At 38.1% G+C, this 26,187-nt stretch overlaps 1 protein-coding gene across 1 annotated transcript; it reads right to left on the bottom strand.

Annotated features, from left to right (window-relative positions):
• Positions 1–1,430: 1,430 nt before the first annotated feature.
• LOC139447586 (uncharacterized) lies at positions 1,431–24,772 on the bottom strand. The gene is made up of 5 exons (XM_071228993.1): positions 24,643–24,772; positions 20,909–21,033; positions 3,372–3,708; positions 2,295–2,768; positions 1,431–1,581 (listed from the first exon to the last, which is right to left on the bottom strand). The coding sequence occupies exons 1-5, from the start codon at positions 24,695–24,697 to the stop codon at positions 1,565–1,567; spliced, it is 1,008 nt and encodes a 335-aa protein (XP_071085094.1). The 5' UTR covers positions 24,698–24,772; the 3' UTR covers positions 1,431–1,564.
• Between the last annotated feature and the right edge of the window lie 1,415 nt (positions 24,773–26,187).

Here is a 26,187-nt window from a genome sequence, read left to right as displayed (position 1 = left end):
GTGGGGACAAGTTCTATTCACTGACGAGTCTCTTTTTCACCTCAGCCACAGCGATGGACGGATTCGAGTGTACCGACGTCAAGGTGAACGTTACGTCAATCATTGTGTCATGTAAGAAGATCGGTTCGGGGGCGGCAGCTTTATCGTATGGGGTGGGATTACAGCAAGCCAGAAGACCCGTTTGATAGTGGTAGAGGGAAATCTCAATGGACTTGTCCCCACTGCATGGCCGTCCAGCATAGACGCTGTATTTACTCGGGTCAATGATAAGTTTTCAGTTGATTTCTCGTTCACAGGTGCAGGTCGTAAATGGAGATCTCTCTATGAGTGTTTTGTTTGATTGATTGTTGTTTAACGCCGCACTCAGCAATATTCCAGCTATATGACGGCGAATCTGGACCAGACAATCCAGTGATTGACATCATGAGGTTTGATCCACGCAATTTGGATTATATGACATGCATCAACCAACTGACCACCTGACCTCCCGACCCCGTTAGTCGCCTTTTACTGTAAGCATGGGTTCCTGAAGACCTATTTTACCCCGGATTTTCACGGGGCCTCTCTCTGAGTGACAGAACTAGTAAACTAGAATAGTATAGTGACACATAGAGTAGAAATAGTTGAGAAAGTGACCACTGAAATCGTAAACACACGCTAATGAAGCAGAAACTTCACTTAAAATTCGTTTTCCTTGCATCGTATTACAAGTTCATTGCTCATCACATAAAAAGGGGAGTTCACGTTTAGTTGATTGCAAGGTACGTTCATGTTTAGTTACTTGAGTTTCCACTGCTCACCAATGTGCTAAATGAATCTAGTCACAGATGAAACAAGCCAGTGTTAGATCTAGAAACAACATGAAGCAATCATGCAGTATTTGGGTGATTTTTTGTTTTAAGTTTTCATAGAACATGAGAACGCCAGTACTGATTATGACTGAGTACAGCTTCGATCAAGTAATCAAGGTCGCATATATTCGGAAGGAATACATCTATAAACCAAACTGGAGATGGATGTCAAGTTATCATGATATAACATGCAGTCAATCTTAACAGGTGAAGAAGATATCATTCATCCCCCAATCCCACATCCTCACTCAGTTACATTTAATCATAAAATGTTCATTCATGACAATTCCGTATTTAATAAATCGTTAACCATAGATGCTTTCTATGAAGGATCGAAAAACTAAGAGCTGGTTGATCTGCAAGAAGAAAGAAAGCGCCCAGGAGAAATCTTTTATCAATCTTAGTTTCCAATATTTCAATGGTCAATCATGGCATGTCTTTTTCAGGTGCACAATTGACTTGCCTTAGCATGTGTTGTGTCGGGTGCCACCGTTGGGTACAGAGAGACCAGCAATAACTTTTTGAAGGTAAGTATTGTCAAGTTACACAATCGAAACGAAATCTATACTTGCAGTTGCGGATTGGTTTATTTCATTTAATGTACAGTTTTATTCTTTTGTGTATCTACCAAAAAGAAGAATATAAATCAGAGTAACAGTCGAAATTATTGCAGTATGCCCAAATGTTTATTGTAACAGCGCCTCTTCATCCAATTACCTGTCTCTTGCATCTGAAACAAATATTTAAGAATGTGCTCACTTGATTAGTCTACTATGCCAGAAGAACAAAATGACGATAGTTACAGTAGCTTACAAATGTTTCACCTTTCACCAAGGTTTACTTATTTACACAACATGTTTTACATAATATGTCCGGTGTGTTCGTAAGGTCCAGTAGGTGCAAGCAGAATACTTAAGGACACAGTCAAACTCTAAACAGGAGAGTGTAGGTCAGAACTGACCTGAACCATTTAATGCCTGACTTAGAGCGAACTGATGAGGACTGAGTGTTCAGAATGTGTGACCGAGCTGATTCCGTGTCATAGTACTGTAACATCATGTATTGTTGACAATACTGCCCATCGCAGGTTGTTCTGGCTCAGCTGGTCTCTATAGCCTCGTTAACACACCTGGAAACCTACATTCAACTACTTGTTCAACCCAAGTCGGACCAGCCTTGTGTCTAAAGCGTTCGCTCATCATGCCGAAGACCTGGACTCGATTCCCCACATGGGTGCAATATATGAACTTTTTTCAGTTGTCCCTAGGCAGGATATTACTGAAATATTTCTTACAGCGGCGTAAGACTATATTTACTCACACCAAGTCGGAGCACATCAACAAACGTATCCATAGTGATTATATAAAAGTTCTTGCCAAAGCAGATTCCTTTGTCCTAAAAAGACATAATCTCTATGAAGATTATATGAATTCAAATACTCACAGAAGAGCCAGTGTCCATCAGAGCCAAATCCCGTGGTGATGCTGATGTATCCGATGTTGTTGGGTGTTGCATCCGTCCACGACATGAACTCCCGTCTTCCAACAGTGACGCCATATCCCACTGCTACTCGACCATTGTCATAGCTTATCCAGAATGGTAAATGCTGATCCGGAGAGAGAGGCTTGTGAAGAGCAAATGCCTCGTTTGTGCCCTGCTTACTTTCTCGGATGACAGACTTTGTGTTGCCAAATCCTCCAATGACGATCTCGTACATGTTATTGTCAGTGTCGCCGTCGTTGGCGACCAAGGCAATGTGGGCGTCGTTTGAGGCCCGTACCCAGAACACGAGGGCCGGAATACAGTTTTGTCTTCGTGTCAAGCGGACGCCACGGGTTGTAACAGACTGGTACTGGTAGACATTGTCTGTTGCAACACCTGCTACAGGTGCCCCACTGGACATGCCTCCGTCAGAATCTGCAGGACAGGAGCGGTAGACAAATTATATCTGTACTAGAAAGTCTAGGTCTGAATATTTAACGTCGCACTTGCATTGTCGCAGCCATATAGGGACGACAGCAAATAGATGAATTCAACGACAATTATTTAAGATCTGGTAAGGACTATTTGGCTTGGAGTCAGAATGCTGTGTCTGAGTAGGCTATACATTTTAAACTGTAGCATGGCATCTTAGAAGACCAACACCATTAAACCGACATGCTTCTAGAACGAAGATATTTCCAAATCTGACGCATCAGTGGCCAAAATTATGCCAGATGCTATTCCCTATTTTGACTTGTACCATATGTTCCCATGTGTTTTTCAGGTGAACAATTGACCTGCCTTTACAGGTGTTTGTGATGCGGATCACACACTCACCTTTTCGCGAATACCTGGTATCATCACTCTTTGATATTTATATTTAAACACATGCTCATGATATAGTCGGAATCGACTGTGCTTTTGGCATTTCTCATGTTTAAGGGAATGATTTTTGTCGCTCTTATTTCAATTACACCTGAATACCATTCAAAGGCCGTTACACTCAAGTCATACTATATCCTCTGTACATATCCTTACCAAACTGCCAGGACCCAGAAGACCCGAACCCCGTTGTGACGGCGAGATAGTTGACCTCATAGGGAGCTGGGTCCGTCCAGGTCATGAACTGTCCAGCGCCAACAGTCGTTCCTGTGCCCACTGATATCACACCTCCTTCCCAACTGATCCAGAAGTCGCGGAATTCCGTGGAACTGAGAGGAGAATGAAATGCTTCGACCCTGTTGATTCCCTGTCTGCTGTTTCTGATTATAGATCGCGTATTGCTAAATCCACCGAGGACGATTTCGTACATGTTCTGTCCCGTTTCGCCATCATAGGTGAGCAAAGCCACGTGGGCGTCATTTGAAGCCTGGAGCTGTAAGCATTTTACATATATTATCATGTCAGCCTAATAGTAATCAGAGACATACAAATGCCTGGGTGAGGACATTAGAACGTTGCATCAGTATTGTTTTGGCCTTATATATATATATATATATATATATATATATATATATATATATATATATATATAAACTAGCCACATAAAGAAACTGTGCACGGAGAAAAATATATTCTGGATTGAAATACAACACAGCAAGAACAAAATGATGCAGATGCTGTAGCAGCTGAATGATCGGACCATAAGAAAATGTCAGCGGGACCTGAACAACATCTGTTACGATGACGTCAGAAGATCAAAATGGAGAAGGGGGTCATACGACAAAGTCACAAAGTCAATAACGGGTATGACCACCCTATGCGTGAATCACAGCAGTGCATCGGCGACGCATGGAGTCCATCAAATGGGCATGGAAGGCCTGGGAAATGGCCTGCCATATCCTCCTCAAATCCTGTGCCAAGTCACGGACGTTATCTGGGGGATGTGGAAGACGACGCAGACGGCGCTCCATTTCATCCCACACATGCTCTATTGGGGAGAGATCTGGAGAAACAGCAGGCCATGGCAGTAACATGACATTGTTGTGGTGAAAGAAATCCATTGCGACCCTAGCCGTGTGAGGACGAGCGTTGTCCTGTTGAAATGTCAATCCCAGGCCATGACGTTGCAGGAAAGGAATGACCACAGGCCTCTCTGATCTCTGTAGCCAACACCGGTGCGATTGCCCTGAACAACCACCAAAGGGGTTCGGTGCCGCGCTGTTATCCCACCCCAAATCATCACAGAGTCACCTCCAACACGATTCCTCTCCACAATACAGTTGCGTGCATAACGTTCTCCAAAACGCCGGTAGACACGTTGGCGCCAGTCACTGTGGGAAGTGTTGAACCTCGATTCATCTGTAAAGACAACATTTCTCCACCATATTCGAGGTTGGCGAACATGAATTCGACACCATCTTAGACGGTTGACTCGATGACGGTGTGTCAGGATGGGACGTATGGCAGGGCGTCGTGGTCGAATCCCGTACTGACGTAAACGATTCCTGACAGTATATATATCTATATATATAACACGTCCCATTTTTGATAGTAATCAGAGACGTTCTGGAAACCCAATAGTACAGAAACTCTACGGTCCTTGCCCAGTCTCGGTCAAAGGTATTTACAAAATAAAACATGCTGTTTTCATTGGAACATACCAAGGAAGAAAAATTGAACACAAAATGTTCAAAAACTCAATATAAACTCTATGTAATGGCACACTTAGTGTGGCCCATGGGCCTGCCCATAGGCGGATATTGGCCCATGGGCAGGCCCAGAGGCAGGCCCAGAGGCAGGCCCAGAGGCGAGAATATGTTCCTTTACTTAAAACTCATGTTTTCATTTCGCAAATACATAAATGTATTTCTTCAAGTATCATGACACAAAATGTAACTCATTTTAACTTAATTCAACGATTTTATAGCGATATAGAAATATTCGCCCACGGGCGAGAAAAAGGTTTTGCCAAATATTTTTCTTTACCCAAAAGTCATGTCTTTGTTTCGCAAATACATATATGTATTTCTTTCAAGTATCATGACACAAAACTTAACTCATTTCAACTTAATTCAACGATTTCATAGCGATATTGAAATATTTCGCCCATGGGCGAAAAAAAAGGTTTGGCCCATGGGCGGGAATATTTTCCTTTGCTCAACAGTTTTCGTTTCGCAAATACATTAAGGGATTATAAGCCTGACACATGATTCAACTCATTTTAACTAAATTCAACAAATTTCTGGCGTTATTAAAATATTTCGCCCACGTTTTTGTCAGTCCCTTTAAAGAATTAACTAATTGTGTACAAAGTATATTGTATCATGTGAAATATACTTTATATTATATCATAGTAATTATATTACTATTTGATAAGGGCCTTTGTTTGGATGTTTCCTTTGTAGAAGTTTTACAAATTTCACCTTTTTTACATATTGCAACGATCTTTAATAAAGCCGGTGTCCTGGTATAAACTCTCCCCCATACAAATTCTCTCTCCCCCCCCCCCCCCCCCCCCCCCCCCCCTCCCACCGGAGATTTTATACCGGTACAGAGAATCTGTTCTGAAATAAAATCTCCCCCGGTGCGGATATATTTCGCGCCCTCCTCAGTATAAAGTCTCCCCTCTGATTATTCGATTTGTTGCAACTGAAATTAAGAAATCTTATTAATCTTCGCAAACATTCGGTTTTATCACTATGTAAAAACTGTCAACATATCCGCGCGCGCCTCCAGCTCAGGCTGTCCGTTATACTCTGATTTAAGATCTAAAATATATTCCTTAATACAGGCTACGATTTGAAAATGGTATCAGTGTAGGTGAGGTGAGGTGAGGTGAGGTGAGGTGAGGTGAGGTGAGGTGAGGTGAGGTGAGGTGAGGTGAGGTGAGGTGAGGTGAGGTGAGGTGAAATTGGGTTCAACGTCGCGTCCAAGATTATTGCACTTATATAGCGACGTAGATGCACGCGTGTGCGTGTGTGTGGCTGCTTGTACTAGTCTGGAGTGATGCCGATGTATAGTGCTAGCACACTGAGATACCATGCCGCAGTTTAACATGAATACCCCACTCAGACACAGTATACTGACTCCGAGCCGACCAGTCCATGCTTTAAACCTACAACATCATAACTATCTAATTCAGCACTGATTAAATCTACTTTGTCTTTAAGACAGCGTACGTTTAGATGTATAATCTTTAAATCTGGACTATGCAAAGGTCCTGGATTCGGATGGATATCAGCGAAGCAAAAGAGAAAAAGTAAAACTAAGAATGATAATCGGAAATTATATAAGCAAAGTAACCCAAAGTATAGAGAAATGTGTATCATCTTCCCGAAATGATTAGCATGTAGAATAGATTTTGAAACACCCTGTATTGAACAACATCAACCGGCATCGTCAGAGCAAAGTGCACATGTGATTGTTACAATCGGGTTGGCGGTGAATCTTAATGAAAAACACCTTCTTAAAAAGACACAGCGAAACTGATTTGCATAACTGATGACCACAACATATTGTAAAATATCAAAACAGTTAAAATGATGCAGTATAACCTCATACTCAATCGCCAGCTGTCAATATACAAAACAGAATAATACATCAAGATGACAGTTTTCATGTAAAGATAACGTATTTCTAAGCAAGTTAAAGATACATTTATCTAGATATTGTGCATATCTTTAAGTTGCTTAGACATACTTAATCTTTACATGGAAACTGCCATCTTGATGTATTATACTGTATTGTATATTGACAGCTTGTGATTAATTGTTACCAGATGGCGCCAGCTGGGGTAGCAGACGACACACTTTCCAACAATGGGGAAAAGGGTAAAAATATGAGAAGGCTGGTTTTCATCGAGCAGGCGGCTCACCAGTCTAAGATGTATTGAAAAAACACACACTTAATTCTCAACCTTATCTAGTGTTAATTCAACAATTTATCATATACTTAGCAGTGGGATATTCTGTTAATAATCTCTCATAATTCTATGGAATGGTTCTGTACATTCTATCAATATTTATTTCTACAAAGCTGTTTTATGTATGTACAGAAGTGAGACATTAATAAATTATTGTCTGTCTGTCTACATTGTATACCGTACAATTACACACGCATGGCAGGTATTTATAAAACGACCGAAAGGGGGTGGGGATGGGGATGGGGTGGGGGTGGGGGTGTGTGTGTGGGAGGGAAGGAAATGTTCTGGGGGAGATTATATTTCGTAGGGGGGGGAGTTTATTTCGGTATAAATTCGGCGGGGGGGGGGGGGGGGAGATTTTATTCTGGGGGCGAATATATTTCGTGACACCGGCCTTACCTCTCACACTTGGAAATTAAGTGGCACTAGATATGCAATATACAGGTACACGTGCGCGTATTTCAACAGGGAAAAAACCCGATTCGTCTTTCATTGCATAACGTCTAGCTGAATATCTCACATTCTAACAAAATCTCGAAATAATTATTTCATTATATGCGGTGCGATGTTTACAGGCGATTGAGGAAAACTTGAGTGAATATTATGACACTAAAACAACTTTTAAATGCATTGTCACTTTTGGTATGAAAATGGTAACAGTTCAGAATAATCAACAGCTTTCTTATGATAATTCTCATATTCTCATTAGTACGTTTTATCTAATTACAGTGTCGGCATTATTCACAGGTGATTCTACAATACCTGCTCTCGGTCAATTACGACCCACCACATCACGCGTGAATAAACAGTTATGCAGGTGTTGCTGTGGGCAAATACCTAACCTGTATATGTATATTTTTTTTGTAGATACATGTTTTACATATTTTCGTTGATATGTGGAGATATTAAGCACAAAGACAAAAAAAAGTTTATGAAAGATGAATTTGTTCCTTGATATATTCAACGAGATGTGTATCATCGTTTAATCGGTCATTCAAAAAAAGTATGTTTGGAGGAGATATCAAAGGAGCCGCCCAATATTAACAGTGTCTTCCGGTGAACCACCACCCCACCCTGTCCGTAAGAGTTATGTAATCGGTACACAAATATATTTCATGCGGTGTCAGTGAGGAGGGGGTTTGAATTAGGTCCGCCACTAGCCACAGAAATCCTCAAAGTATAGTAACAATCACCACGGTCAATGCCATACTAATTACCTAGTGATCATGACGCAAGATTTAAAGACAAATAAATTCAATTGTAAGACCGCATAGACCATAAAACCGAATAAAATATGTTTTGGTATCATCTCTTGTGTATTAGATGATGGTAATGACCTGAAATGTTATAACGTTAGAATAGGAAGGAGAAACATTAAGTGTTTTATAATACTTGGGAACATGGGCACTATAAGATGTAGCAACATAATCATGCATGGAATGGAATAGGGAAAATGGTGTAAACAAATTGAAATAGATTTTAATACAACATTATAGTACTAAATAACTTGCAAAAGCGGTGCCCAAAATTGTTTGACCGTGCTATGCGTGTTGTAGACTGACGACTAGCAAGTAATTGTCATGCTGTACGCATGGTTCCATATACAAATTCAGATATACAACTGGTGTAAAACTGAGAACTGATATGCCAAGTACACTGCAAAACAAATCCACAAATACAAGATTGTATATGCTTTGGAAAGATGGTATGTGCAAAGAATATACAAGTTTGGAAAGGTGAGATATGCAAAATATACAAGTTTGTATTTATGACATATACAAAAAATATACAATTTTGTATGTATGATGTATCCAAAATTGTTTTTCTTTGTATATATTAGTAAAGGGAGATAATTGTAATGTATTCGTGTATAATAATTGTATATGTGCAAAATGAAGTATTTTAAGTTGAGCACTGTGTTTCTTTGTAAATGAATTGTTCTATAGTTGTTTTGTATGTGCAAAATGCTGATCAATATTATTAGCAAGTAACAAATATAACTGATATAGTGGCGTGTAACATTATTGGGATGTTTAATTAGTACTCCTCACTGTTAGCTGGAGTCCTTACTCTCCTTGCAATGATATTGACGGGTAAGCGATTGAGGCGTCTGGTACTTTTCCTGGTGCGGTGCTTGGTATGTGGGTAGACTTTATTGTCAAATATACAGAGCGGATTAGCAGTCGGAGGTGATTGCATTGGTGGTTACTTCTTTATCATAATCTCTTGAAAGTGTTGAAATCGATTTGTGCTGAGCTTGGATTGGTTTGTACGGCATGCCGCGATGTGATTTGTAACATGCTCTCGTGCGCATAGCAGATTAGCCAACAGATTGCACAGAGGATGAAAGCTCATCATTATTACTTAATAGTGTTGAATTTGGTTTGTAAGGTTTAATTGAACGGTATACATTGTTATGGTGTGAAATATCCGCGGAAACGCGGAAAATCGCGTTTTTTAAAACAGTAGTCCTTGGAAAAAAATCATCTTCCACGTAAAAATATGATCAAAGATTTAAAAGAAAATACTTCGAAAAATATCGTGTTTCCAGACTGTCCTGTTTTCGATCAGAGCTTTCAACATCAAACATGCCTTTATTATTATTATTCATAACACAATACTATTATTGTCTGATCATAAGTTTTCGGACATCATACATTTTCTATCACAAATACTTGCACTAGAACGAGGGGTGTGGCATCATACAGAAATATTCCAATGATGGCTTGTTTTTATGATAACGTTGACTTTTATAAGTCAATGAGATGTTTTACAGTTGGTCATATGAAAACACCATAAATGTTTATTCACCATTCGAAAACTCATAACATGGGGATATATGTTGCAATTAATGTCTTATGTTTTACAAAAGGTAAGTAAGTACAAGGTAAGCTTTTCTCAATATGCTTCAACATGGGAAAAGAGTCAGACATTGCACGTTTGTAGCAGTATTGCTCCCAGACCTGGCGGGTGCGCTGAAGCTATTCCCAATTTTTTAAAAGTACTGATTTAATTTTACTGCATCCGCCATCTTTGTTTATTTGACTTATTTACTTTTGCCACTGACTTATTACATTTGTTGGTATGAATATCGTCCAAACGGCACGAAATTGCTAAATATGCAATGTTTAAAAATATGTCAGCCTAATATCGTTTGCAAAGTCAACAGACTACGACTGTAAATGTATTGTACAACCGATGCAAGAAAATAAAAACGAATGTTACAAATACAAATTATTAACAACTGGAATATGAATACTAATACCTGTACTTTTTAGGACAGGACAAGAAATTGACACATTGACGTATTCAGATTTAATTTATATTTTCTTTACTTATGTAAATGGAAATTGTTTTTTGTTTGTTTGTTTCTTCATCTACAATTCCAAAAGGCACAAAACTTGCTTAAATTTAAAACAAATAATCAATCAGTGAGATACTCTGGTTATTGCTCAAGAAGAATCCAGTACCAATGAAAGTGAACAGCATCCATGGCCCTTGTCTATTTTGTATTCACTCGCTGGAACACATAGATTGCTTATTAGCATTGTATTGTGATTTTGAGCATCTGGGTGTCTATATAACATGTAATATATTTCCGATTATAGTACTAGTTGTTCATGCATATGTTCTAGCAATAAGAAATTTGATAAATATTCGTTTTGCTGAATTTCTACTTTGAAAAACTTCGTTGGCGCTCAGAACGCTTGGCGCTGTATAATTCAGCACACGCATGGTTGGGTTCAAACCAAATTATGTTTATTTGTCATAAATTAAACCATGAGCATATATCTAATGTCATGGAGTACAGAATTGTAGATCAAGATGGCAGTTTCCCTGTAAAGATTATGTATTTCTAAAGAATTGTACAATATATCTTGATAACTGTTTTTAATCTTTGATCTTTTGTGAAAATAATAGTGGAAATGGTTGAGTTCATGAACTGGTTTAGTGACGTATTTTACATTAAAAGTGGAGTGATTTACATCGTTAAAATATAAAAGAATCTACACAGAGATACAACTATAAATGGTTGTGATTTATTTAAGGCTCGCTAAATACAATGTTTATTCCTAATGCAGGATATTAACCATCCCCAAACACACTCGCGTGATAACCTCTATATATCAGATGACTATTCCAAGTATTAATGGTATCAAGAAAGAATGATTTGGTATAGCATTCTGTTCTACAACTGGTAGCCTGTAAATTGGTTCGATTTCTTTAAATGTAATCACTAAAAGAAGAGATGTTTTCCATCTTGTATAATAGTGTTTTCTTTTGACTATGTTAGTTTCTCAATAAAGTTCCTCATGGCTTGTACCCATTGTCCCCCCACAAAAAGTCCGTAATGCGGAGTAAACTTTCTCGGATTGGTTCTTGTTCTTTGGTACAATTATCCCAAATGTGGGAGAAAAGATATGGGCAATAAGCTTGTACATTACTTCTAACGATTTATGTGAAAGGAAGTATTTATCTGAGTGAGTGAGTGAGTATGGTTCACGACAGGGCACACCAGAAAGGTATTTTAAGACTTCTAAGGCAGTTAATCACAGGGCTTACCTTTTTAACTAATCGACAATATCAGAATGCTATTAACAATCTGACTAAAACATTTAACCAAAAGTCATTAATAAAACATCTTTTCATTTTACGGTTGGGTATTGCATTTAGATTGACTTTAAAGTGGAATTGAATAGTTTCTGGGTTTTTTTTATTATACTTTACTTGCTTTCATCCATTTGGTAATTTTCTCCAAATCGACATTCATATATTTTACGCAGTAGTAGTTGGAATTGTCCACTTATGGAATTGCCTGGACCCCGCCCCAAACACAGTAAACAGACATTCCAATGTGAATAATATGTACAAATGTTTCTTGTCTCGACATGCTAGGGTCCATAATGTTACTTATAATGTAAAACTAATAGTAATATTAAATTATATAAAAACATTTTTATACATTTATGTATTTAACATGAGAGAGGTAGCGACACACATATATAAACATGCTGTATTTTATGATAATGATTGTACAATTCTGAATGCTTTAAACCTGTTGGATTTAACAAATTTTGGATAAGATGTTGTCACATTGTGAATCAATTTATTTGATATTCACTTAATGGCTTTGTTGTGTACTAGACTTGTAAGTCAATTTTTATTTCTTCCAAATGTTCTATTGCGAACACATACAGATTCAGCGCTCGTGATTGCCATATCTATTGCACGAATGAATGAAAAAATCATCATTAATAAACTTACCTGAGTTCACTGTGTGTTCTGAAGTAACATCGATGTAAGGCACCCTGCACGGCTTCGTTCACGTTCACCCTCAAATGTACGATAGAAAAATATGCGATTCTGTGTGTTCTATGTTCAACTACATTTTTGTGACAGGCGTTCGTTTATTTATTAAAATTCCACAAATTCATAAAGCACATTAAGTTGCTCGCCTCTTCTCGAGCTGCTCTCACTCTCCACTGATGCTGGCTGCCTTAGCTAACTGGAGTCCGCACATAACTAATTATAAACTCTGTTCTTATTATGCTAATCGAGGAAGTGCATTATACCAGATGACAAACTTAGTTATCCTGTCACACTAATCCTTGTTTAAAATGAACATATGTCAGTTGACTAAACGAACATCCTTTTTTATATACTCACGTAGGAGTATCACATTGGACAGTGCATACAACTGTTTGTCAAAGCAATATCAAGCAACATTTTAGATTTAGAATCACCATACCATGACATAAGAGAAACATATATATTAAATTGTATATATTCATATTTGCCGATATTCATGATATATTTATTTTACCGTCATTGTTTGAAATTACTCTGAACGACTTGTATGTACAGATCTTCTTATTTGTAAACAGATGGCGCACTTATTATATATATTATTGATATAACTGTCTGCTCAAGTGTTTTATTTCATAACACTCCAAATAGAGTTGTTATAATGCCAATAGTATATACTTGTCACATACAATAATACTGTCCCGTATTCTTAGTAATATTTTCAATAGCAACCACATAGTGTGAGCATTAATGTCTGCAATGTAGAAGCAGAGGTATAAATCAATCCATATATACAAAATTGTATATTTTTGGAAATACCAAATATACAAAATTGTATATTTTTGAATATACCATATATACAAAATTGTATATTTTGTATATATTGGAATTTCGCTTTGTGGTATAACCTGCATTCACACACGGAAGCAATATACTTATGTGTATGCCCTCTCCTCTGAAAAATGTATCACTTAAGTATTTGCATTGTAATAAATATAGTAATAATAAAACTTCATAAATTTGGTAGGTCTCCGACAGATATGATTTTAAGTTATTTTACACCTTTGACTGAGACGGATTACGTACATGTAGTCTAGTCACTGTCTCTAATGTATCTGCTAGTCAGAAATTTCAAATGTCCTGTTATAGCACTGTTCCTAGAATAAGGCAGTTTCTTTTATCGGGTATAAATAGTTGATTCGTCTTGTCACGCAGTCATTTTTACTTGATCGAATGATTTCCACGAAAAATTCCGGGGCAGAGAGTTTTGTATTTTATTATATAGATGTATTGTTAATTGTAGAAGATGCTTACATCACTGTATCTCCGAACGCAAAAATGATAACATTCAAACATGTAATTAGTACACAGTTAATTGTTACATATAATTTCCTGCATATTCCTTTTTGAACAAAAAGCCTGCATGTATACTGAAATCGATGTCCAGTGTTAAAAGGGTATTAGTGCAGTCAGCCATGGTAAATAGAGAGACAAATATGTGGTAATTAATTATAGTCTTTTGCAGACTATGCGGTAAATGTGTAGTCATTTATACATATACACATTACACATATACAGATGAAATACATGATATGATACAGTGCAAGAACAAATTAAGATAAGGTTTCTATTAAAAATAGTTATATGATTATGGGTTTAATTAGCATGTTTAATTTTTCAGGCCAACACGGTTGAGATACAGCATCGGCATACTCAACTGGAGTTGTTTTCTGTCGGTTGTAAGTTCACTGTTTGCACAGGACCAAGGAGCGTCCATTCCAATTTGGAATGAACGTTGGATTGCGTTGGAAAGATTGGTCATTCCAAACTTACCAAAGCTTGGAAGAATCGATCTTTCCAGAAAATCCACAATTGGATTGGCAACGTTTCCAAACATATTTCCAACACAATATGGCTCGATGGCAGCTGCCATTTAATTACAAAACCCACAGTCGTCTAGACGGCTCATATGTAAGTGCGCCGACATGTGCCTAAGATCATAAAATGGACAATCTTTGGTAACATCTAATATATTATTGTCTCACGCTAGAGCTGTGAATAATTCTGTTCATTGAACAATTGGAATTCAGGAAGTTATCAATAATTGTTTTACTTAACATAAGATAAGCTAAGTTGTTTACAACATAATATTATGATGCCAGGACGTACTGCAGTCAAAACCATATATTTTAAAATCAATTTAACAAGTTTCGCAGATATCCCGCTGTACTTGCTATGGTTCACTCCCAATTGTCAGACGACCTTATCATCAGACAGACCAGTCAAGTGTGATTAGTGTACCTGCCTGGTCTTACCTCCTAATTACTGAGCTGCCCAATACTGTCATACTACAGTCAAAACCATATATTTTAAAATCAGTTTAATGACAGACTATGATTTCCAAGTCCCGATTTTTAAATCAATAAGGTATCATTTTCACCACATGTGCACATATACTTATATATATATATATAATCTTTTTTCCATAACTATTTTCCAGATAAAGTCCTATCCTCTTATCAAAAAATCTGTGAGAGTGATCATCATTAACGAAACTCATTCTCATCAAAGAATACAGAACAAATGAAGAATCTGATGCATACATTTATTGCCTTGCTTCATTCATCACGAAGTAGATTTACATACATTTGAGAAAAGCACTTAAACTGTGATAATGATTTTTACCATTGTCCAACCAACCAACAAACCATATTATATTATAAATATTAACCATCATATGGATTTCCGAATATATAAACGACTTCAACGTTGATATTTCAGACAAAAACAAAGTCTCCTCTCTTTTAACGTTCAGGGGAAAAGGGTTGGCTTTCACAATTGAACATTTGTTTTCACCAAAGGACAATCATATCTAGCCCAAAACTCGAAAAATACATATATATGGTTAGCGACCGTCATTATACAGCGAGGTGGGAAATTCGTCTGCTCTAACTGCCTTCACAAAAACATTCCAGCCCTGAATTACCGAGGCAGCTGTGACGTAGTAGCATTACATTCGCTGCGTTTGCAGCATATAAGATGTGTAATATGTGGAGTGACTAAATTAATATTACGGCTGAAATCTTACTTGCATTGTTGTTTTAATAGAAAACTTACGGTTTAAAAACACAATTGTTCTTATATAATGTTTTTAGGTTTGGTTTATAAATACTAGAGAAGATTTTTTATGCATATAAAACTGGTCGAAAATACAGCTGAACAATAGAAAAATCAAAGTAGGAGTTGTGAATAGTGACAAATTTTAATTACATCACTGTGTCAATAATTATTGATTGATTCCGTCAAACAACTGTCAAACCATTTATTGCCATGTACGTACATGTACACAGGAAGTCGGCGCTGTCGGAGGCTCCAGGTAAATAAACATCGTGGTTTTATGACGGGAGATCAGACGAACCGTGAACCAGGGGCATGCGACGTAATTACACCTAAAGGTGGTAGAACCAGGGTATTGTCTCTTGGACTGGCTAATTGACCGTATCTCCCATCAAGTCAGTTCTATTTTTCAGCCCATAATTATTTTTTTTCACATTTTGAATAAAGGAATTAAAAAAAACATATTTAACAAACCTACACATTACCAAATACAAAACTTTATAACCCTTTCTAGACTTCGTTCCAATTAACCTGGATCATTCAACTCGTTCGCGAAGGTCGTATACGACTTTAAAGTGAATACATCTACAGTGTACAAGTAAATTTTAACTGTATCATTAATACTCATGATAAGCAATTATTTTCGTTCCTTATTCGAATGAGCACATTCTGGGGCTAAATCTGCAAAAGGACAGACAAAATATTTCTTGGTACAATGCAAACGATACACAGGTAGCGGCTTATAATAGAGACAATGATTTAATAATCTGCAATATATCATTTGTTCTTGTTCAGTCTATTGTACATATTGAAGTGATTGTAAAGTTTCAAGGAGTACTAAAATGTTGTGGTATTATGAATGAATTTAGAATATGAATAGCGAAAAACAGTCACCATATGGGATGTACATGTATAACTTGTCTTCTAGCACCATGCTTGTGCCGAGGCACGTGGTCATAAAACTAATCGGTCCAATAAAAGGAGCAACAAGTTTCGCAGATATCCCGCTGTACTTGCTATGGTTCACTCCCAATTGTCAGACGACCTTATCATCAGACAGACCAGTCAAGTGTGATCAGTGTACCTGCCTGGTCTTACCTCCTAATTACTGAGCTGCCCAATACTGTCATACTACAGTCAAAACCATATATTTTAAAATCAGTTTAATGACAGACTATGATTTCCAAGTCCCGATTATTAAATCAATGAGGTATCAGTTTCACCACATGTGCACAGACCGCCTATACTATAACTCATTCTCATCAAAGAATACAGAACAAATGAAGAATCAGATGCATACATTTATTGCCATGCTTCATTCATCACGAAGCAGATTTACATACATTTGTGAATAGCACTTAAACTGTGATAATGAATTTTACCATTGTCCAACCAACCAACAAACCATATTATATTATAAATACCAAATACAAAACTTTATAACCCTTTCTAGACTTCGTTCCAATTAACCTGGATCATTCAACTCGCTCGCGAATGTCGTATGCGACTTTAAAGTGAATACATCTACAGTGTACAAGTAACTTTTAACTGTATCATATATACTCATGATAAGCAATTATTTTCGTTCCTAATTCGAATGAGCTGCCCAATACTGTCCTACTGTGGGCAGAGTAAGCTACTCCAACTCGTTGAGTGATACAGATTAACCAGATTATGATTGTGTTTGTAAGTTGCGTTTGATATCTGTGTCGGGTTGCAGTTGTTTTATTAGGCAAGACCAGGGGTGTTTTTTTTCAATGAAACCTTTTAACCGTTGAGTTTGTTTGGCATTCAGTTCATTAAATACATTGTGAGGTAGAATAATAACACGGTATATAGATTAAACATCTCTCTAACCTGAGTATAATCTCACATGTACTCTTAGTACCGTACTATATTACTTTGAGGAGACATTGAGTAGGCATTGTATGCTGTCGGAATGACTTTACACAAATCCCTGCGTCAATGGACCCGTGAAGATCCGGGGTAGAACAGATCTTCAACAACCCATTCTTGGCGTAAAAGGGCGACAGCGCTTGTCGTAAGAGGCCACTACCGGGATCGGGTGGTCAGGCTCGCTGACCTGGTTGATGCATGTCACCGTATCCCAATTGCGTGGATCGAGGCACATGATGTCAATCACTGGATTGTCTGGTCCAGACTCGATTATTTACAGACCGCCGTCATATAGCTGAATTATTGCTAAGTGCGGCGTTAAACAACTAACAAACAAACAAAACTTTGAGGAATTCACAACAATCACTAAGACGAGGTATGCATATCTTGCAATCAACCTGAATCCAGTTACTGGAATGTCAAACCTGGGCTTGTTTAAAACAAGAATTGCAGTTAGATCCTGTATATGTTGTAGATCTCCTGTAGCCAAGAGATGCAATAGCGAGGCAGCACTATGTCAATTTATGAGGGACAGACAAGTACTCGAACATATATAAACAGAGCAGCCAAAGATAAAAATGAATACATATCATGTACGAAAGAGAAATCATATCAATACAAAAAGAGAAAGTGTATGAGTACTAAAACTTGCAATAGATATTTGTACCCTACGCACACACATAAGTCCCATTCGACAGTCTACAACACACGAATAACTGTCAAACAAGTTTGTGTACCCCTTGTGTTCAGGCAAGTTATTTAGTTCAATAATTTTGAATTAAAATCCTTTTTAAGTCATATTTATTTCGGTTTTATGGTCTGTGCGGTCTTACAATTGATTTTAGTCTTTAAATCTTATGTCTAGTACATATTTTCACAAACAGGGCTGTTAGCTGATATAAGGAAGGTAACATCAAGTTGAATTCCAAGATGACGTATTTACTTTTTTATATCAAATATGAGGACTGTATATGACATACGTTCGTCTCTTAACGACGTTTCTTCAATTAATATTTTGAATAAGCCATTAACATGCCAGTTGTGACATGCCTAGGGATGATGGTATGGTATCTGTAGGAGACAGATTGACAGTCGTTGTTACGTGCGTCACTAGGTAATTAGTAGGGCATTGACCTTGTTGATTGTTACTATACTTTGAGGATTTCTGTGGCCAGTGGCGGACGTAGTTCAAACTCCTTCCACACTGACACCGCATGAAATATATTTGTGTACTGATTACAAAACTCTTACAGAGAGGGTGGTTTACCGGACGACACTGTGTATATTGGGCGGCTCCTTTGATATCTCCTCCAAACATACTTTTATTGAATGACCCATTAAACGATGATACACATCTCGTTGAATATATCAAGGAACTAATTCATCTTTCATAAACTCTTTTTTGTCTTTGTGCTTAATATATCCACATATCAACGAAAATATGTAAAACATGTAGCCACAAAAAATATACATATACAGGCTAAGTATTTGCCAACAGCAACACCTGCATAACTGTTTATTCACGCGTGGTGTGGTATATCGTAATTGACCGAGAGCAGGTATTGTAGAATTACCTGTACATAATGCCGACACTGTAATTAGATACAACATACTAATGAGAATATGAGAATTATCATTAGAAGGCTGTTGTTTTTTCTGAACTGTTACCATTTTCATACCAAAAGCGACAATGCATTTAAAAGTTGCTTCAGTGTCATAAAATATTCACTCAAGTTTTCCTCAATCGCCTGTAAACATCGCACCGCATATAATGAAATAATTATTTCGAGATTTTGTTAGAATGTGAGATATTCAGCTAGACGTTATGCAATGAAAGACGAATCGGGTTTTTCCCTATTGAAATACGCGCACGTGTACCTGTATATTGCATATCTAGTGCCACTTAATTTCCCAGTGTGATGTATCAACGAGACATAAAATGGGAAATGAAAAAGAAACAAACTAATCTTTAATTCGTTGGAAAATAACGCCAATAAATTGGTGTACACGCGCATGAATTGGTATGATAAACTGTCTAAACGTTTTGAGTGAGTGAGTGAATGAGTATAGTTTTATGCCGCTTTTAGCAATATTCCAGCAATATCACGACGGGGGACACCAGAAATGGGCTTTACACATTGTACCTATGTCGGGAATCGAACCCGGGTCTTCGGCGTGACAAGCGAATGGTTTAACCACTAGGCTACCCGACCGCCCAAAACGTTTTGAGAGGTAAGACCGGGTTCATTAAAGATCGTTGCAATATGTAAAAAAGGTGAAATTTGTAAAACTTCTGCAAAGGAAACATCCAACCAAAGGCCCTTTTTAAATAGTAATGTAATTATAATGATATAATATAAAGTATATTTCACATGATACAATATACTTTGTACACAATTAGTTAATTCTTTAAAGGGACTGACGAAAACATGGGCGAACTATTTTAATAACGCCAAAAATTAGTTGAATTAAGTTAAAATGAGTTGAATCATGTATCATGCTTATAATCCCTTAATGTATTTGCGAAACGAAAACTGTTGATCAAAGGAAAATATTCTCGCCCATGGGCCAAACCTTTTTCTCGCCCATGGGCGAAATATTTCAATATCGCTATAAAATTAAGTTTAAATGAGTTAGATTGTGTGTCATGATACTTGATAGACATACATTTATGTATTTGCGAAACAAAAACATGAGTTTTAAGTAAAGGAACATATTCTCGCCCATGGGCGACATGATGTAAATATTGAGTTTTTGAACATTTTCTTTTTCATTTTTTCTTCCTTGTTATGTTCCCATGAAAACAACATGTGTAATTTTGTAAATACCTTTGACCGAGACTGGGCAAAGACCGTAGAGTTTCTGGACTATTGGGTTTCCAGAATTAAAATTGGACGTGTTATATGAAGTAATGAAATCTAAATTTTATCGATCATAATTAGAAGGATTAGCTGCCAGATACATTACGGTTTCGGCATGCTGGGTGTTCTCAAACCACGGTGGAAAATAACTGTCTACTCTTTTCATAGTTTCGAAGTAGTGACCAAAAACACAACTAAGCTCTAACAAAAGAAAAAAACACCCCAAGCCTAAAATATTATGAAACCTAACAAATATATGTTTAAAAGCTCTCCACAATCCAGCAACTTGAACCCAATAACAAGTGACTCAATACTTAAAATGTCGGTGAATGAGCCCCTGGTGTTTGTGGAAAAAAATCATTTATTTTCCTGTGTGAAAGAACTGAACATTTATGAAAAGAACGGAAGCATGTACTGTAACCACCCAATACTCCTTTTGGGTTGCTCACACGACAAGCCTCATACTGGGGACGCATTCTGACTCTGAAATAATGAAAAGTGACGAGGAATGATGAAATAAGATACTTTACTTTGAACTTGAAGGATGTGGCTTGTGATGTTATCTTCACATCCACCTCCTGCAATGACTGGTAGTTATACTGGGTGTCTGTCTCAAGCTCTACATACTGCCTCGTCGCTGACCCGCCATAAGAGTCTAAGAAAGAAAACAAATATTCAAGCACTACGACCGTGTCATATCCTCGCCGATACGGTACGATGACACGCAATCATGCATGTCACCACCCTCTTACTACACGCATTAATTGACGGAATCCTTGTTTAACTCATTATCACGAATGCATCACTGGCAACAGTAAAAACGTCAACGCCAGAGAATAACCAGTCTCGATTATCCACAGAAACAGATTCCAGTGTCCAGGAAATATCGGGTGCAGATAATATGAATGGAACATAAAAAAATCGGTCTAATATCATCCGGGGTTTAAAAGCAACAGATGGATCGGATGGTGAATACTAGCTTGAATTTTGCTGAGTAAGACAGCCGGAATAATACTTCTGGTGTACCTACGGTTACAGGCCAAGTAGTAAATCAGATACTAAGATGAAAATTCACGCCTTATTTAGCGATTTTATAGTGCCAGACCACTGATACCACCCAGTCATAGTATACAGACTAAGAGGCGACCAATCCTTTTTTGGAACTGATAGTAGAGTGAGTGAGTTGGGTTTAACACCGCTTTTAACAGTATTCAAGTTATATCACGGCGTGTCAGCTTAATGTGGGAGGAAAGCCCGAAGTGATGCAGGTCTCAGACGTTTACTACTTCGGTGAAACCCACGAGCACGGGCATGGTGTTGACAAACCTAGAAACATAATCGAGGTGAACCGGGTTTCAAACCCACAATCATAGGTTTCTGGCATGTCCAGGGGACGCAACTCTGCACAGCGAATCACGGCGCCTTAGACGACTGGGCCACCCGTGCCCCCACTGATAGTAGAACACAAGCTAGCACGTTTTCTCCGAGCAAAAGATCAACATTTTCTAGGGGTTCTGTCACGGAGCTGTGCTCCTGAGACCAGGGTGACCTTAAACAAGAATAAAGTAATAATTGAAAACCGTAACTTGACCCCTAATAGTAAATAGGCAATTGACGTAAAGTAAGCAATCACAGGAAAGTTGGTTATCGGCGGATTACTTGGAAAATGGGGTACAAAATGTAAATATAAAAACCTAGCTAATGCGTTTTAGCTAAATACCACTAGAATACGTCAGTACCAGACAGAAAACTGCCCTTTAAACAGTAAGCAAGACGGTCTAGCGATACCTGGAGGTAATGATTTCGCCAAGGGTCAATAAGCGTGCGCGGACCTCGGAGAAAACAACCTGTCCTGTGTCGGAGAAAACAGCGAACATGAACCTTCCAACGGTATCACTGAAGATTTACAACTAAAAACAGTGACCATAGATACATGCAAAATATATTTACCAGTACTAGATAATTCCGCTTTTGCGTGAAAATCAAAGTAACTAAAACAATTTCAATAAATTAATAAATTTGCTTAGATATACTAGGTAACATATAACAAATGCACACATGATAAATGTAGTGAAATAAATCCTAGTGAATTTCTTTTAAGGTTATTAATTCTCTAAGGCCAGGTTCACACAGTGCCGATTATAGCTCCCGCCTGAGATCAGACAGCGCTCCGACACAAAAAGTGAAAAGTCGGATTACTATCCTCAATGATCTAGAATGTCCTATCATTGTCTGAACGCAGTCTTAAACGTTCGTAACAGAGTCCTACGGATCGGGAAAGGTCCAGAGAGGTCGGCCAAGCACTCCCGACAGTATGGTGCGTCCCCTAACATTCGGGAAACTCTGCCGATTTTGTCTTGTCGAATTACAATCGCGACTATGTCGCGACAGATTCTGCTGTATCAGATCAAAATCGTAACAATGTCCTGTGTTGTCTGGATAGTGTCCTGCGGATCGTGATGAACGTGCATGAATTGTTTTATTGCCGTTTCTTGGCGATTGAGTCCAGATTGCATCCAGATCTTGCCGAATGCGAACCGTATTTGTCGGTTCAGTGTCAGAACAGATTCTGTCGTTTTTTAACCATGCGAAAGATAGAAATCGGATCAGATTCGGATTGACAACGGGAGAATCGGGACGAATTCTGCTGGAAACGGCTGAATCGGGACACTTCCTTAAAAACATCTGACTGTTTGTGAATTCCCCGCCACGAATCATAGGATCTTGATCAGAATTTTGACAAATTTTAATCGGGAATGGTCCTATCAAGGACGGCAGAAAAAATAAATCATGAATGTGTGACTGACCTCAAAGAATGAACTTAAATTCACCGGAGTACGGCGTCTGTCGGAGTTTGCCGAACGGTGACGACGCCGGGCAATTAAGAGAGAGTGAAGCAGTTCTTTCACTGGACCGTGACTAGACTGGTTTTACGACCTGGTGACAGGTACCAAAGTAACGTACCCAAACATATTTCAACATTCTGGCCTATAGATATGGAAAATCTTTAAGATGGAGACTGAGAATATTAAGCGCTAGAGAATATTTATAATGAACGTAAAGACACTGGAGTACGACGACCGAAAGAGTTTGTTGAACGGTGATGACGCCAGGCAATTTTTGATATGTTCTTTGTTTAAAACCCAATATTCCAGCTATATGGCAGCGGTGTGTAAATAATCGAGTGTGAACCAGACAATCCAGCGATTGACATCATTAGCATCTATCCACGCAATTAGGATATGATGACATGCATCAAACAAGTCAGCAATTCTGCCCTCCCGATCCCGTTAGTCGCCTCTTACAACAAGCATAGTCGCCTTTTACGGCAAGCGGTACGGTCATTAGGCCGTGACTACACTGGTTTTACGACCCATTCACAAAAACATGTACAAAAACATATGGCTACAGGTCATTTCAAGATGCTGGCCAATTGCCATGGAACAAATAGGAACCTGAGAAGAAGATCTTTAAAAAGGCACTCACGACCTGTTTGTTCAACAGTGTCTTTGACCAGAATAATCACGGTCTGCACGCTGAGGGAGGTGTACATGTCGGTGCATTTACCAGTACCTCTACGTTAAAATCTGTCACCCACGCTAGGGCCGAAAAGAGGATCAGAATAAGCCTCCAGCAACCCATGCTTGTCTGTCCCCCATGAAGATCCGGGTTAGAATTGGTCTTCGGCAACCCATGCTTGTCGAAAGAGGCGACTAACGAAATCGGGTTGTCAGACTTGATGACTTGGTTGATGCATTTTATCTTATTCCAGTTCTGCATACCTTTTCGCATGACATCAATCACTGGATTGTCTGGTCCAGATTCGATATAACCAGACAACCATCATACTACTGGGTACGGCGTTATACAACAAACAATTAAAAAAGGACACACACAAAATAACCGATTCGAGTCACGATATTGGGTACGATGACACAATATCAACCAAGTTACCGACCGTAACATGTTTACTTTGCCCAACATCTCACAGTTTGTCGATCGTACCATTTCTTTAAACCCACAAATCAGAAAACCAGCGCTTACAATGATTAACATGTCCTTGTAGGACGAAGCATGGAAATCGTGAGCCCTTTGGGATGTTTAAAATCAACCCTACCAAACAGTGAATCATGGTCAAGTATCTCCTGGATTGGCCAATTCGACATTGACCTCTCCAAATCAGGACTGACCAAGCAGGTGTCACCGATGATTACATGCAATTTGTTAAAATCTACTTGGGTGTCCCACAACTTTTAATACTTACTTCTTACGAAGACACAGGTAATGGTCAACAGCAACACAAGCGTCAGGGATGTCATGTTTGCGAGTCAGTGATGTGATACAATTACTGACTTCAATGCAATGCGCAGATGTGAATTTTTGGAAGTAATATTGAAACACCATATGTGACGCTTATCACGTGATCTCACAAACGAATATCTATCTAACGCTATATCACCTGATGGAGATGCAAGAGAAGCAAGCAATTTATCTGGTCACAGTTTGTTAAAGGTGCCGACCCACGGAATGCTGTGGCGACATCCCTAGTGCTTGAATATAAAACAATTTCATTAAAATCAGGGCCCACTTGTACCAAACAATCCTAGTTGCTGTTGATCTTTAGCGCTTACAATCAACTTTACAATTGCTACACCTCACTCCTATTCCACTTTCACAAACCGGCTTGGATCCAAGACAGCCATCTGACAAAGATCGAAATCTTCAACGGTTGAGGTACGAATATCTTAATCTTGACTCCTGTCTATAGTTGTCTGCAAACGTGCATAGCCTGCAGCGCAAACAAACAGTGGTCAGATACTACGTCACTCATACCTCCCTCCACCGCACCTCGCACGGTTTAAAAAAAGGCCCAATTATTTGGAGAAAACATACTTACTTTGACGAAATGGCTAGGATGATAATATATTTCTTCTTGCATTGATACCATCGTAATTTTGGAATTGTGAGTTTGATATTCAAAAGGAGAAATCTCCAAACCATCTTTTATGAAAATATTGTAATACAAAAAAAACCAACCATATTTTCTTCTTTATATTAATTGACATAATCATTATGATAATTAAAATAAACATTGACAATACTTTCGTATTACAGAACGACCAGTGATTGTCATAAGATCATTTGTTTAACATGTATCTTGGGAGCGTTTCGTATCGTATATCCTACATGTATACAGTTTGTTGCTATAAGAGAGAGTTTGGTTTATTGCCTCCTTGTATTGCAGTTATATCACAGCTTGTCAGCTTGATGTTGGAGAAAAGCCCTAAGTGATACAGTTATTAACTGGTTTTCACCCTACCACTGGTAAAACCCAAGGGCACGATTGTGGTGCTGACAAATCTACAAACAATAAACTGGACGAACCTCGATTCGAACTGGCGATCAGCGGTTTCCCAGGGAACGCTTCTCTGAACAGTGAATTGCAGCACCTGAGACGACTCACCAGCGGCCCCCTTTCCTGTAAAAAAAGGATTTTGTGATCACTTTTTCAGGAAGGAAAGACGAAGATTGTGAAGACTACATGGAATAAGAATAATAAATTATATTTTCAGATAGTGTTTTTTCAATATATATCCACTGTGTATCAGTTAATTAATCAATCAATTAATTAATTAATAATATATGAAAAATAAGAATGTTACTTTTGCTATTCATGACAGATTTTACATAAATTCAGAATGTCTGACGTGTATGTTCTTCATCGATGAATTATTTAACTTATTTACAATTCATATATACTCAACAACAAAAAATCATGTGACATCAATATTTTAATGTATTTTTCAAA

Source organism: Haliotis cracherodii, unplaced genomic scaffold (genome assembly GCF_022045235.1).
Source record: "Haliotis cracherodii isolate W230 unplaced genomic scaffold, xgHalCrac1.p SCAF_7, whole genome shotgun sequence".
Taxonomy (NCBI): domain Eukaryota; kingdom Metazoa; phylum Mollusca; class Gastropoda; order Lepetellida; family Haliotidae; genus Haliotis; species Haliotis cracherodii.
Note: the sequence above shows the minus strand (reverse complement) of the source record. Positions and strands in the feature narration are given on the sequence as shown.

Coding starts and splice junctions, on each gene's coding strand:
- LOC139447586 (XM_071228993.1), bottom strand. CDS start 24,697: ATGACATCCCTGACGCTTGTGTTGCTGTTGACCATTACCTGTGTCTTC. Junction 21,034..24,642: donor TACCTGTGTCTTCGTAAGAA/GTAAGTATTAAA, acceptor TTTCTTTCTTAG/ACTCTTATGGCGGGTCAGCG. Junction 3,709..20,908: donor CCACATCCTTCAAGTTCAAA/GTAAAGTATCTT, acceptor AAATGCTTACAG/CTCCAGGCTTCAAATGACGC.